This window comes from Phacochoerus africanus, chromosome 5 (assembly GCF_016906955.1).
Source record: "Phacochoerus africanus isolate WHEZ1 chromosome 5, ROS_Pafr_v1, whole genome shotgun sequence".
In the NCBI taxonomy this organism is placed as follows: domain Eukaryota; kingdom Metazoa; phylum Chordata; class Mammalia; order Artiodactyla; family Suidae; genus Phacochoerus; species Phacochoerus africanus.
This window is the reverse complement of record NC_062548.1, coordinates 42,359,015-42,373,937: the sequence shown is the minus strand read 5'-3', so window position 1 is coordinate 42,373,937 and position 14,923 is coordinate 42,359,015. Positions and strand designations below refer to the sequence as shown.

The window sequence follows — 14,923 nt, the reverse complement described above, 5'->3', positions numbered from 1 at the left end:
GGCGGAGAGGAAGCCTGGACACAGGAGAAAAAGCTGTGCTGGTGAAGCCAGAGGCAGGGACCGGGGTGATGCAGCCATAAGCCAAGGACTGCAGGAGCCACCAGGAGTGGGGAGAGGTAGAAGGGACCCTCCCCTAGAGCCTTCAGAGCGAGTCTGGCCCTGCTGACCCCTTGATTGCGGAGTTCTAGCCTCCAGAACTGGGAGAGAATTAAGTATTGCCATTTTAAGATCCCGTTTGTGGAATCGGCTGCAGCAGCCCCAGGACACTAACTCGCTGATTCACGCATGAGGCAAAAATAACAGGCAAGAGGCAAGTGACCTGCAGCCCAAGAGGCAGGCTCGGCCGCTGCCAGGCTCCCCCTGTCCTGTGTGCCTGGGGGGCCAGGGAGGAGGCTGGCCCGGTGGCTTTTACCTTCACTGCAGTTGGACCCTGTCCATCCAGCTTCGCAGCGGCAGCCGGCTGCCAAGACAAGACCGAGAAGGCCAGGTGAGGGCCTGGGCAGGGTGGCGGCAGCGAGAGGGGGGTGCCCGGGCTGGAGCTGCCTCCCGCAGAGCCCCACTCACTCTCCGTGCAGAGCCCATGCTGGCTGCAGTTGGCGGGGCCACAGTCCAGCTCGTCGCAGGCAGCACCCCGCCAGAAGCTCCCCACGCACTGGCAGTGCCCCTCCACACAGGTGCCATGGCCGCTGCAGTCAGGCGGCTGGCAGCGGGGCTCGTGCACGCACACCACAGTGGACACGCTGCGGGGACAGCGCCACATGTTGTCCTGGCTGTGGGAGACAGGAGAGTGAAGCAAGGCTGAGGTGCTGGCCCGCAGAAACCCCTCAAAGCGCCCCCTGCATCCCTGAGGGCTGCCTCTCCCTGCCTCTCTCCGCTGTGCCTTCTCTGGCCTCTTAGAAGGTCTTCCCATCCCCATGATCCCTTCCATCCCAGGGCCTTTGCACGTGCTGGGTGTTTTTTGTTGTTTTTTGCTTTTTAGGGCCGTACTTGTGGCATGTGGAGGTTCCCAGGCTAGGGGTCCAATCAGAGCTGTAGCTGCTGTCTGCGACAACCATAGCAATGCCAGATCTGAGCCACGTTTGTGATCTACACCACAGCTCAGGACAATGCCGGATCATTAACCCACTGACCGAGGCCAGGGATCAAACGTGCATCCTCGTGGATACTAGTCAGGTTCTCCTCCACTGCACCACAACAGGAACTCCCTGCGTGTGCTGTTCTGTGCCCACTCCCACCCAGCAGCTGCCTCCTCACCCTCCAGATCTCAGCCATGCTTCACTATCCCCAGGTCTTTCCTGATCAATCACCCCCTTCCATCCACCTGGGCAGAGCGGGCATGTATACTTCCTGGAAGGAGCGAGAAGCGGGGGTCTCCGTGCCCCCTCTCTCTGCTGAAGCTCCAGGGCCTGGCACATAGTAGGCACTCAATATTTGTGAATGAGATCGTCAGGGACAGGCCTGGCCTCGAACCTCAACAAGGGGGCTGTGGTAGGCTTACCAGTGATCAGACGGGTAACTGGCCAAGGTCCCGTTGAGCACGAAGGTGGCGGAGCCCCCTCCGTCCAGGTTGATGGCGTTGACCACGTCCTGTTTCAGCAGGAACTCTGCCATTTCCCACAGATTGATGCTGCAGCACAAGAGCGGTGTCGCTGACCATACCACGGCCGTTTTCCGGTTGACACATCTTACTTTCCATGGTGGGGGTGGTATCACACACCCACTGTGGCAGGCAAATTTCTGAATGGCCCCCTAAAGGTGTCCCCTTTCAGTCCCTGAAGCTCTTGACTACAACCAGAGATCACTCTCGTGACTGTGTTATGAAACGTGGCACAGCCATCCGCAAATGGGGACACTGTCCTGGATTATCTGGGCGGACCCAATGGAATCACAAGAGCCCTTAGAAGCTCAGGATGTTCTCAGGCTGGGGGCAGAAATGGAAGTGAGAGAGATGGGAAATACAAGGGGGTTAGATGGATTCGACACATTTCTGCAGCTTGAAAGAGGAACATCGGTGGCCTTAGGAGTGGAGAGGCTCTGCTGACAGCCAGCAAAGGCATAAAGCCCTCAGTCCTACAATCGCTGCATCCTGCCAACCTGAATGAGCCAGGAAGAGGAGTCTTTCCCAGAAGCTCCAGATGAGCACCCTGCCTGGCCAGCAGCTGGACTCTGGTCTGTGGGACTCCAGGAACAGAGAACCCAGGTGAGCCCTCCCAGACTGCCGACCTCTAGAGCGATGTATGATCTAATAAATTAGTGCAGCCTGGGCTAGTTTGTTACACAGCAACAGCAAACTAGCACACTCACTTTACAGAGGAGAAAAGAGCAGCTCAGAGAGAGCAAGGGACTTGTCTGTGGCCACAGACCTAGCAGCTGGCTGAGCTCGGACTGGAACTGAGTCACCTCCCTGCTACCACTGTGATACTTTCCTTTCACCCCAACCACAGCTCAGAGATGAGGCCCTAAGTTGGGGAGACTGAGCACAAGTGTGTGGAAGATGACGAAGTCTTAGAAGTGGGACAGACCCAGGGACCCTCTACTGGTGGGAAGACAGGGTACAGACGGGTGTGATCGTCCCCAGGGGATGGCTGGGGGTCAGAAGAGCAGCTGCTGGTGGGGTGAAGTTCCTCAGAGCAGGACTCAGCCCTGGCTAAGAGACCCTGGCTCACAGCACTCACCCCCGCTGCTCCGTCTGCCCGTCCACATGGAAGAGCACCAGCTGCCCCTTCCGGTCGTGGCCCACAGCTGTCCGGGCCGATATCACGTTTATAAATTTGCTGAAGGAACCTGAGGGAGAGACAACCTAGCTGAGCACCCAGGCTTCAGGAGGCTTTCTGGGCTCTGCCCACTACTTCCTGCCAGTCCAACACCACTCTCCACCTCCAGTCTATGCAGCCAGCTCTCCCTGCCTCCCCTGCCCTGTCCCAGTGGTCTCTACAGAGTAGCCAAAGGGCTCTTCTTCAGTGTCGATCAAGAAACATCAGCCTCCAAATGACAACACTCCAACAGTCTCCCATGTCCTTAGAAAAAATCCAAATGCCTTACCAAGGCCTGGCATGACCTCCCTGACCTGCTTCTTCTACCGTATCTCCTGGGGGCACCCTAACCCCCTCAACACCTGCAGCCACCATCTGTTCCTTCTGACCGGACTGTGCCTCTCCTTGGCTCCTCCCATGGCTTGCTCCTTCTGACTTCAGTCACCTCCTCCATGTGCCTTCCCTGATTGCAGGGTCTCAAAGAGTCCATTTCCTGAAGTTGCTGCTGTGGCCTAGCAGGTTAAAGATCTGGTGCTGTTCTGCAATGGTGCCAGTTCGATCCCCTGCCCGGAGCAGGGGGTTAAGGATTGGGTGTTGCCACAGCCGTGTAGGTCACAGCTGCACCTGAGAACTTCCATATGCCGTGGCTGCCGCCAAAAAAATAAAATAGCCTTTTTCCACATCAGGGCCAATGGCATCATCCCTTCCCTGTCCCAGCATTCCACATCCCAGTGGTTCTCAAACTGGAACATCAATCAGAATCACCCGGGGGGCTCCTTAGAGCACACACTCTTGGGTCTCACCCCCAGGGATTCTGATCCTGTAGTTCTGGGGTGCGGGAGAGAGAGGGAGGAGGAGGGCAGGTGCTGAAGTTGTGCATTTATAACAAGCTCCCGGGCAATGCTGATGCTGCTGGTCCATAAACAACTTAGCAACACTTCTCTGTTTCCTTGTCCATGTGCCTTTCCTCCAACTTTATTTTTCTTTCTTAGCACTTACCCCTTCTTTTCAGCATACTCTATATTTATTTTCCTCCTCATATGTTCCATGAGAGCACGGATCTTATCTGTCTTAATCCACACTGATTCCCCAAGACCTAGAATAGCACTTGCTGAAAAACTACACCTCGCTGGCCAGTCCTGCTTCTCAAGCTGTTGCCAACACCCCCACCCTTCACCCACATCTCACTGCAAGCAATGCCCCCTTCCCTACCTGTCTCCTGTGTCTCGTCACACTCAGCCACCTGACTCTCATTGATGTGGATGCTTCCATTGCGAATCAGCCACACGACCCCACTCAGCAGCTGCACAAAGGGGTTCTCAGTGTCCAGAACCTCCTCTTCAGACAGGTACCTGGACACAGGGAAGGCAGGAGATGAGATTCATCCAACAGCAGTGGCAGCCCCACCCCTGGTCTGGCTACTCGATCCCTCCTCATGGCCCAGGAACCTTCCAGGAACTGGAAGCAGCATTTACAAATAATCTACGCATCCCAGTCAACACTTCATTTAACAGAAACAACCGTTCCCAACAGGTCTCAAGTCCACCTATGGTGGCCCTCAATCTCTCAGGCTGTCACTCCAACCAAAATACCACTTGATGCCAGAAAAAGCCTCTTAATTGGTCTCCTTGCTTCTACTATGACCTCATGTCCAGTCAGAGTAAGCTTTTAAGGAGGAGTTCCCGTCGTGGTGCAGTGGTTAACGAATCTGACTAGGAACCATGAGATTGTGGGTTTGATCCATGCCCTTGCTCAGTGGGTTAAGGATCCGGTGCTGCCATGAGATGTGATGAAGGTTGCAGACGCGTCTTGGATCCTGTGTTGCTGTGGCTCTGGCACAGGCTGGCGGCTACAGCTTCGAGTAGACCCCTAGCTTGGAAACCTCCATATGCCACAGGAGTGGCCCTAGAAAAGGCAAAAAAAAAAAAAAGTAAGAGTAAGCTTTTAAATAACCAGAGTCAGGAGTTCTCTTGTGGAGCAGGTTAAGGATTTGCCGTTGTCACTGCAGTGAAGCAGCTTCGATCCCTGGCCCAGGAACTTCCACCTGCCACAGGTATGGCCAAAAATTAAAATAAATAACCAAAGTCAGTTCTGTCCTCCTCTGATACTTTGCTCCTTCCTTCAGTCCCTCATACATACCAAACCCTTCTCTGCACCTCTCGCCTTAGCACTGGCTGTTCCTTCTGAGGCAATGCTCTTCCTCCAATTCTGACACTGGCTGACTTGTGATGATTAATCTTCAGATCTCAACTCAAAGGTTACCTTCTCAGATAAGCCAATCCTGATCACCTTCCCTAAATGTAACACTCTATTAACAATCAGTTCAACCTGTTCATGGCTTCACTGCACATATACAATTTGATTGATTTTCCTGCCTTTTGTTTATTTTCCCTAGTCACGGGAGAGGTCTGTGAAGGCAAGGACCGTGTGCTTGTTCACAGCTACATCTCGGGGTACAGCACTACTCGACACAAAGCAAGCGCTCCACAATACGGGAACATGAATTAACTTGTAAGGAAGGTATTACTGTTTCCATTTTGCAGATGAGGAAACGGAAGCTCAGCTTGGTTTGGGAACCTTAACACGGAAGCAAGGCTACCCTCCAAATCTCAGGCCCTCTGCCCTTGACAGTCATGGGGCTCCCCGCCTCCTCACCCAGTGACGAGGGTCCCGTCGCGGCGGATCCCGAACTGCGCGTTCTGCAGCCCCTCGGCGTTCCCCACCAGCCGCCCGTCGCTCACAACGTTCCCCAGGCACTCGCCAGTGTCCATGCGGAAGAAGCCGCCGTTCTGAGCGACGCTGCAGGCGCGCTCCCGCGCAGTCTCTTCCACCGTGACGCGGCGCCTCGACGCGCAGCCGCCGGGTCCTCCAGGCTCCAGTACCGAGAAGGTGCGCAGGGGCTCGGCGGCCCGTGTCAGGTGGCCCGCAACTGCGCGGCCTGAAAAGTGTGAGACGAAAGTGCGCACTGAGGGGCCGCGGGCGCTGGGGGTCGCGGAGGATGGCAGCCAGCTCTCATGCTCTCGGGGGCCGGCGCGCACCCTTGCGCAGTCCCGGGAGAAGCGCGTGCGCGCGCGGGGGTAAGGCAGCAGCAAGTCGTCGTCGCGGGAGGCCCTGCGAAGATAGGGCAGCCATGAGTTCCGAGGACTATGCCCCAGGCAAGGAGACTCCTGAACTAGGCTTGCCCCCGAGAGTGGTACTCACCCCAAGCCGAGATAGCCGGACGCCTCACCGAGGAAATGGCACAGCGCAACGAGGAAGAGAAGGCAGCGGCCTATGGAGGCCGCCATGTTGGACTTGGTTGCCGGTCACGTGGGCTCGCCCCACGTGACTCGGGTCCTCTGGCGGCGGCTTTTAGCCCTGAATTGCTTCCTTTCGTCGTTTATCGCGTGATCTCGTCCTGTTTGTATTTTTGTATTTTGTTCTGACGGTATGGTGGCGGGAGTTTTTATTTATTTGTTTGTTTGTCTTTTGTCTTTTTAGGGCCGCACCCACGGCACATGGAGGTTCCCAGGTTAGGGGTCTAGTCGGAGCTACAGCCTGCAGCCTACACCAGAGCCACAGCAACGCCAGGCAGATCCAAGCCGCGTCTGCAACCTACACCAGAGCTCATGGCAACGCAGGATACCCAACCCACTGAGCAAGGCCAGGGATCGAACCTGCAACCTCATGGTTCCTGGTTCGGATTTGTTTCCACTGCACCACAAGGGGAACTCCGTGTTGGGTTTTTTTGTTTGTTTTGGGGGTTTTTTTGGAGGGGATGGAGTTTTTTATGTTGAGGGAATTTCACGTTTAAGGAAAGTTGAAAAAGTGCTATAAGGAACACCCGCATACGTTTTATTTATCTTTACCAATTGTTACCGTTTGTATAAAGTATACATTTTCTATGTATATAAAGTATATTTTTACTGTATATATACAGTATTGTGTGTATATATAGTATTACTGTATAAAGTATTTTACTGTATGTATATTCATGTACATTTTTTCAGAATCATTTGCAGCCAGGCTGCAGACACTACGGCCTTTCACCTGAGCACTTCATGTATCTTCTGCCAACAGATTTTCTTATATAACCACAGGTCAAGTAAAATGAGGACATTTCACACTGATAGAGTTCTATTAACTAATCCACAGCTCACATTCACATGTTGCCAGTTGTCTCTATAAAGCCCTTTATGGCTGGTCCAGGGCAGTGTCCAGGGTTAGGTGGCCTTTTGATGCCACTGTAAAGCACAGGCCACCCAGGACACAGTACAAGTCTAATTGTCCTTTGGTGCCAAGAGTACTCAGGGCCAGGCAGTTGTTGGTTAAGAACCCAACCAGGAGTTCCCGTTGTGGCGCAGTGGTTAACAAATCCGACTAGGAACCACGAGGTTGCGGGTTCGGTCCCTGCCCTTGCTCAGTGGGTTAACGATCCGGCGTTGCCGTGAGCTGTGGTGAAGGTTGCAGACACGGCTCGGATCCCGCATTGCTGTGGCTCTGGCGTAGGCCGGTGGCTACAGCTCCGATTGGACCCCTAGCCTGGGAACCTCCATATGCCGTGGGAGCGGCCCAAGAAATAGCAACAACAACAACAGCAAAAAGACAAAAAAAAAAAAGAAAAAAGAAGCCAACCAGCTGAAGCTCTGATTCAAACCCCTAGCCCTGTAATTTACATATGCCACAGGTGCTGCAGAAAGAGAGAGAGAGAGAGAGAGAGAGAAAAAAAAAAGAGTTCCCATCATGCCTCAGTGGTTAGTGAATCCAACTAGGAACCCTGAGGTTGCTGGATTGATCCCTGGCCTTGCTAAGTGGGTTAAGGATCCGGTGCTGCCGTGAGCTGTGGTGTAGGTCGAAGACATGGCTCAGATCCCGTGTTGCTGTGGCTCTGGTGTAGGCTGGCTGCTACAGCTCCGATTAGACCTGGGAACCTTCATATGCCACGGGTGCGGCCCTAGAAAAGACAAAAGGACAAAAAAGAGCATGCCAGGCGAGCCCTTTTCTGTCCACAGTGCCTGAGCTCAGGCCCCTCTTTGAGCCACTGTCAGGACACTGGGTGGAATAGTGTCTCAGTGTCTCCCCAGATGAACACCCTCCTAGAACCTCAGAATCTGATCTTAACTTGAAAACAGGATCTTTGCAGATGTGATTAGTGAAGACGAGGTCATCCTAGGGTAGGGTGAGCCCTGAATTCAATCCAGCTGGTGTCCTTAGGAGAAGAGAAGGAGACACACAGAGAGCAGAAGACCAGTTGAGGACAGAGGCAGAGACTGAGGGATGCAGCCACAAGCCAAGAACATCCACGATTGCTGGCAACCAGAAGCTCGAAGAGAGGCTCAGAACAGATTCTCCCCTCCAGGCTTCAGAGAGAGCAGAGCCCTCTGACACCTTCGTTTCAGAAATAATACTGTCAGACTTCAAGTGAGCCCCTGGGAGCATCCCTGTGAACTTGAGGGAACCACAGATAGTTCACTTTAGTGAACAACGTTCAAAATGATTGCTCCCCTGTGAGTTAAATGATCTAGCCTGATGCAGATGTGTTGATGTGGAGGGAATGCCTTTCTTATTATTTTTTTGGGGGGCCGCACCCGCAGCATATGTAAGTCCCCAGGCGAGGAGTCAAATTGGAGCTGCAGCTGCTGGCCTACGCCATAGCCATAGCAATGGCAGATCAGAACTGCATCTGCTATCTACGCTGCAGCTCCCGGCAACGCCAGATCCTGTAACCCACTGAGCGAGGCCAGGGATCCAACCCAAATCCTCATGGAGATGAGTCAAGTTCTGAACCCTCTGAGCCACACCGGGAACTCTGGGGGATGTCTTTCTAATCTTTATATCCAGGCGACAGAAATCATCAGCAAACCAGCAAAGCCTGCCACCAACCTCCCTGCTCCTGATGGCCTCTGTTCTCAGTCAACTAGGAGTTGCAGGTGGCGGGCAGTCTTTGCTAACTTCTGGCTTCTCCCTACTTTGAGGTTTGTCACACCCTTGTCAAATTGTTATATGCCTACTAGAGAAGAACAAATGTGACACCATATCAGACCTTTCTTTTACTTTAACCTTTGTATTCTGTTGCTCTTGCTTCAAGTGGAGGATATTGCCTCTAGCCTGAAATATGCAGGGGAGCCCATTCTCAAGACTCTGACCTTTAAATGTGTAACACTTTTGCATTCACAGAGATAAAAAGTTGCAGAACAGAGAATAGCATTTGTCTTGTTGTAGGTTTATAGCAACATGGTGACCTGACATATGCAGACAGCTGCGAGAACAAAGGGTTATGACAAGAAGAAGTTTCCACCAACCAACCACACCCCGTCCTCTTTTAGTGTAAAAGAAGCCTAAATTCTAACTAGGATACTCTAGTCTTCTCAGGATGATGGTTTTCTGAATAAAATCACTATTTCCTATTCCTGTCATGGCTCAGCAGTAACAAATGCAAGTAGTATCCATGAGGACACGGGTTCCATCCTGGCCTCGCTTAGTGGGTTAAACTATCTGAATCTGACGTTGCTGTGAGCTGTGGTGAAGTTTGCAGATGTGGCTCGTATCTGGTGTTGCAGTGGCTGTGGTGTAGACCAGCAGCTGCAGCTCCTATTCGACCTCTAGCCTGGGAAACTCCATATGCCGCGGTGCGGCCCAAAAAAAAAAAAAAAAAATTCCTTACTTTGCCTCTGCGCTTTCTCTATAGAAGACTTTCCTCTGCACCTAACTGCTTCTGGTTTGCTGTTGCTCGTTTCAATTTTTTTTCCTTTCTTTTTAGGGATGCATCTACAGCATTTAGAAGTTCCTGGGCTAGAGGTCCAGTTAGAGCTGCATCTGCCAGCCACAGCCACAGCAACGCCAGATCTGAGCTATGTCTGCAACTTATACTGCAGCTCATGCCACGCTGGATCCTTAACCAACTGAGGGCAGCCAGGGGTCGAACACGAGTCCTCATGGGTACTAGTCTGGTTTGTTACCACTGAGCCACAATGGGAACTCCTCAGTTTATCTTGTAACAACACCCAAAGTACAGTTCTAGCCAAACCAACTAACTCAGGGCTTCCTCCTTTGTTCACACCTACTCTTTTCAGAAAACCTTGGTCCCCTCCCTCTAAGCATCCTCATCTGGGCTCTCCAGTTGAAACTGACAGCACCAACAGCCTGAACCTAGCCAGAACACGGACTGGGACCTGAACCCATGTGCCGGTACTCGAACCCAGCCTAAACCCAGACTGGGACTTGAACCCACGGTTTCAAATTAGAATCACTCACCCAATGTCTGAACTCACTTTAGGTTCTTCATGCCTCCACACCCAAGGAATTCAGCGAGAGATAAAGCGATAGGCAATAGTGACAGAAATAGATTTATTAAGATAGGATGCTTGTGAGAGATACAAGCAGGCAGGCACGGAAACTCTGCCCTGAGGATCCAGTGGGCTACAGTTTTATCATCCAAGGGGAGTGGGGATCGGAAAAGACCGCTTCTTCCTTTCTGGGAGTAGTAGCGACTCCACGGTATCTGGTAAGGTGTGTATTCAAATCAGCAGAAGGGAGGTCCTCAAATGCTTGCCCTGGATCTGAATCTGAAATGCAGGCCTCATCCCATCCCCCACCCAATGACCTGAGGCAGTTCTTGCACCCCCACTAGTCAAGCAAGCCTGCCTTGTTCTGATGGCTTTTTTGAGCAATGTATTTACTTACAATGATCTCCCAGATCTCCCCTAGATTTCCTTCTTTATCTGTGATCCTTTATTGGGACTTCTACAACCACCTGTGGCTATTCCATCCCTATCACAACCATTTGTGGATTCAGCAGATTGAGTACCTTTTCTCTGCTAGATGCTAATAAAACTGGCAGATGGACCCAGCCATGTTGGAGTTTGGATCTGAGTAAGCTATGAGAGTGGAGAAGAAGCAGGACAAAAAAAGAAAGGTGTCCCAGGGGTGGCAGAGAAGGCCTGTGTAAGCCCATTTAGACAGAGACAGAAGGATAGGGAAGGTGCAGCACTATATACAACGGCCAAGACATGGAAACATCCTAAACGTCCATCGACAGAGGAGTGGATCCAGAAGATGTGCTACCCTGGAGTTCCCATCGTGGTGCAGTGGAAATGAATCCGACTAAGAACCATGAGGTTGTGGGTTTGATCTCTGGCCTCACTCAGTGGGTTAAAGATCTCACGTTGCCATGGGCTGTGGTGTAGGTTGAAGACGTGGCTTGGATTTGGCGTTGCTGTGGTTGTGGTGTAGGCTGGCAGCTGTAGCTCTGATTAGACCCCTAGCCTGGGAACCTCCCTATGCCACGGGTGCAGCCCTAAAAAGAAAAAACAGAAAACAAACAAAAAAACCCCCTGATGTATAGCTCTGGGAACTATATCTAGCCACTTATGATGGAGCATGATAATGAAGAAAAAAGAATGTATACATGTATGTGTGACTGGGTCACCTTGCTGTACAGTAGAAAATCGATAGAACACTGTAAACCAGCTATAATCAAAAAATAAAAATCATTATGAAAAAATTAAAGAAGATGTGGTACATATACACAATGGAATATTACTCAGCCTTTAAAAGGAAAGAAATAATGGCATTTGCAGCAACATGGATGGACCTAGAAATTACCGTGTTAAGTGAAGTTAGACAGTGAGACACCACCATAAAATGCTATCACTTACATGTGGAATCTAAAAAAAAAGACACAATGAATTTCTTTGCAGAACAGATACTGACTCACAGATTTTGAAAAACAGGGTTTCCAAATGAGACAGGTTGGGGGTGGGGGGATGCACTGGGGGTTTAGGATGGAAATGCTATAAAATTAGGTTGTGATGATAGTTGTACAACTGTAAATGTAATAAAAGTCATTGAATAATAATAATAAAAAGAAGAATGATTGGGAAGGGACAGCTGTGCGGAGATGGGCGCCAGAGCCCTGTAGGCAGAGGGCACTGCAGAGCCTGGAGCGGTTCAGAACCTGGGGAGAAGAAGAGGAAGATGAGCCAGGAGGGTGGAGGCAGGAGGGCCAGGCCATTGCCAGACCCTGCAGGGTTCCAGGGAAATAAATTCTGATTTCAGTCCAAGAGAAACAGGAAGATTTTGAAGGGTTTTGTTTTGTTAAAAACAGTTTTATTGAGGTGTTTACATACCATACACTCTTTTTAAATGATTTTAGTAAATGTCCAGAGAGACTGCAGCATCACCTTAAAACCACTTTGAGGATGTTTTCGTCACCTCTGAGATCCTCTGGATTCCATTTGTATTCAGTGTTGGGAAAAGGCCAATCTGGAGATGCAGAGAGGAGATTAGTGGTTGCCTGGAGCTGGGGGTGGAACAGGAAGAGGTTGCCGCTTTCCCCAGAGATAAAGCTGGTAGGATGGTGGTTGGGTGTTGTGGCCTTTCTTGGAGCCCTCAGTTCACAGTCCTTGGCTGTTCTTACTCTGCAGCTTTGGGCCATACATCTGATACATACACCATCTTTCTTTTTCTTTTTTTCTTTTTTGGCTGCCTTGTAGCACATGGAGCTCCCAGGCCAGGGATCAGTGCTGAGCCACAGCAGCAATGCTGGATCTTTAACCCACTGTGGTGCACCTGGAATCGAACCTGCATTCTAGTGCTGCAGAGACACCGCCAATCCCATTGCACCACAGCAGCAACTGCAGAAGATGCCTCTTCTGTAGCTATGAGCTTGTTCATACATTTTAGCAGACTCCTTTGCTGAGAGCGCTGAGCCTCAACTGGGCATGGAAAGTAGCAAATATATGTTTCCTTCACCAGGAACACAATCTTTGTGCATTGGTCCATGTTTATCAGTCGAGGGGAAGAAGAACCCCTTTAAGCACCGAACCCAGTCTTTCCTGCCTGCCATAAGCTTGATGTGCTTGGTTACAATTGTCTCTTAGTGCCCATGTCCTCGCCTTGACTGTCATCTCCATGAGCAGGAGACAGACGGGCTCCAGGATGGACATTTACAACTTCTCTCTTGATTACACCTTTTTTCTTTCTTTTTTTTTGTCTTTTGTCTTTTTAAGGCCACACCCTCGGCATATGGAAGTTCCCAGGCTAGGGGTCAAATTGGAACTACAGCTGCCAGCCTGTGCCACAGCCCCAGCAACAAATGATCCAAGCCACATCTGTGCCCTATAACACAGCTCACGGCAATGCCAGATCCCGAACCCAGTGAGCAAGGCCAGAAATCAAACCTGCATCCTCATGCATCCCAGTCAGGTTCCTTAACCACTGAACCACATGGGAACTCCTGTTTACACGTCTTAAGGCAAGAGACAAATACAACCTTCCTCTTGCTTGCACTGCCCGAAGCAGGACATGGGTGGGCTCCAGAATAGACATTTACAACCAGCCACCCATCTATATTCCAAGATAGAAAAAAACAACAAGCACAAGGAAAATACCTGGAACTTGTCTTCTGTGAACTTGTTCAACAGGATCTTTTAACAGGATCCAAATAGGGGTGGAGCCCTGCTTGGGCAATAGACCAAAATGCCATATACTTCCCATCCTCAGGGTCAGGGGGACCCAACTATACACATGCATCCCCTGGGTCAAAAAGGGAGGAGGTGCCAGGCCGTAATAAGTCTAGATAACCTTCCCATTATACTTTGCTTTTTAGGGCTTTACCTGCAGCATATGGAGACTCCCAGACTAGGGATTGAATAGGAGCTAGAGCTGCCAGCCTATGCCACAGCCACAGCAACATGGAATCCAAGACGAGCCTTCAGCCTTCACCATGGCTCATGGCAATGCCGGATTCCCAATGTTGATGCTCACTGAGGCCAGGGATCGAACCCACATCCTCATAGGTACCAGTCATATTCGTTTCTGCTGCACCACAACAGGAACTCCCTTCCTATCATATTTTGTTGAGGATTTTTAAATTTTTTATTTATTTTTATTTTTTGCTTTTTAGGGCCCCACCCCAGGTACACGGAAGTTCCCAGGCGAGGGGTCAAATTGGAGATATAGCTGCCAGCCTACACCACAGCCACAGCAACACAGGAATCCCAGCCGTGTCTTCGACCTACGACACAGCTCACGGCAACACCGGATCCTTAACCCACTAAGTCAGGCCAGGGATCAAACCTGCAACCTTGTGGTTCCTAGTCGGATTCTTTAACCACTGAGCCACGATGGGAACTCCTCAGCCACTGTTTTTAGTACCTCTTTTCAGTGCCTGGCAGTGGCAGAAATCCAAAGAAGTGATGATTCTGGTGGGGTTCACCTTGCAAGTTTTTCTTCTATCTTTGCATTAGGATTCCCTTTTTAAAAAATTTTTATTTATTTTTTATTTTTTGCTTTTTAGGGCCGCACCTGAGGCATATGGAAGTTCCCAGGCTAGGGGTTGAATGGGAGCTGCAGTTGCTGGCCTTGACCACAGCCACAGCCACACTATTTATTTATTTTTTAACTGAAGTGTTGTTGAAGGATTCCCTTTTCTTGAAAATGACTTGTAAGCTCAGCTTTCTCCCAGACTCATTCCACCCTGGTCACTGAAGCCTTCTAAAAGTGAGTCTGTATGAGGCTCTGCTAACTAGTATGTCCCAAATTCAGGAAAGAGGGGTGGGGTGCGGTGGGGGGATTGGGGATGAGGGGTGGGATATAATCCCTACCCCGAACTCCAGTTCCATGCCGGTCTTGGTAATCTTTTGTTTGAACTGCAATGTGGAAGAAATCCCTGAAGTGTACAAAGTGCCGAGTGGGTATTAAATTCTGCTCCTGCTTCCGCTAGAAAACTACAACCTCAAAAGTGAGTCATGCTCGCCAGCACAATCCAGGTACATTCCTGTTGGCCTGACAATTCAAGAGCACCTTCGGAAAGGCATCGGGGGGCTGCAGTAGAGAGGAATAGACCAGCTTCTAGAGGGCTGGTTTATTTAATTTAATTTAATTTAATTTGCTTTTGAGAGCCACACCTGTGGCATATGGAGGTTCCCAGACTAGGGGTCTAATCGGAGCTACAGCTGCCAGCCTACACCACAGTCACAGCAATGCAGGATCCAAGCCACATCTGCGACATACACCCACAGCTCATGGCAACGTTCGGATCCTTAACCCACTGAGTGAGGCCAGGGATCGAACCTGTGTTCTCATGGATGCTAGTCAGATTTGTTAACCGCTGAGCTACAATGGGAACTCCTAAAGGGCAGGGTTAGAAGAAATTACTCCCCTCACTGGATTATTCAGCTTTGCACAAA

The 14,923-nt window shown here is 50.7% G+C and overlaps 1 protein-coding gene across 4 annotated transcripts in view; it reads right to left on the bottom strand.

The window, feature by feature from the left end:
• NAGPA (N-acetylglucosamine-1-phosphodiester alpha-N-acetylglucosaminidase) overlaps positions 1-6,074 on the bottom strand; it is a 36,019-nt gene extending 29,945 nt beyond the window's left edge. For all 4 annotated transcript variants that reach the window (XM_047780568.1, XM_047780569.1, XM_047780570.1 and 1 more), the window contains exons 1-7: positions 5,955-6,074; positions 5,409-5,864; positions 3,966-4,105; positions 2,676-2,784; positions 1,499-1,627; positions 565-770; positions 413-460 (exon numbers count right to left, since the gene is read on the bottom strand). In XM_047780568.1, the coding sequence (XP_047636524.1) occupies positions 413-460; positions 565-770; positions 1,499-1,627; positions 2,676-2,784; positions 3,966-4,105; positions 5,409-5,864; positions 5,955-6,040 (1,174 nt within the window). In that variant the 5' untranslated portion in view covers positions 6,041-6,074. The remainder of the gene's footprint in view (positions 1-412; positions 461-564; positions 771-1,498; positions 1,628-2,675; positions 2,785-3,965; positions 4,106-5,408; positions 5,865-5,954) is intronic.
• Between the last annotated feature and the right edge of the window lie 8,849 nt (positions 6,075-14,923).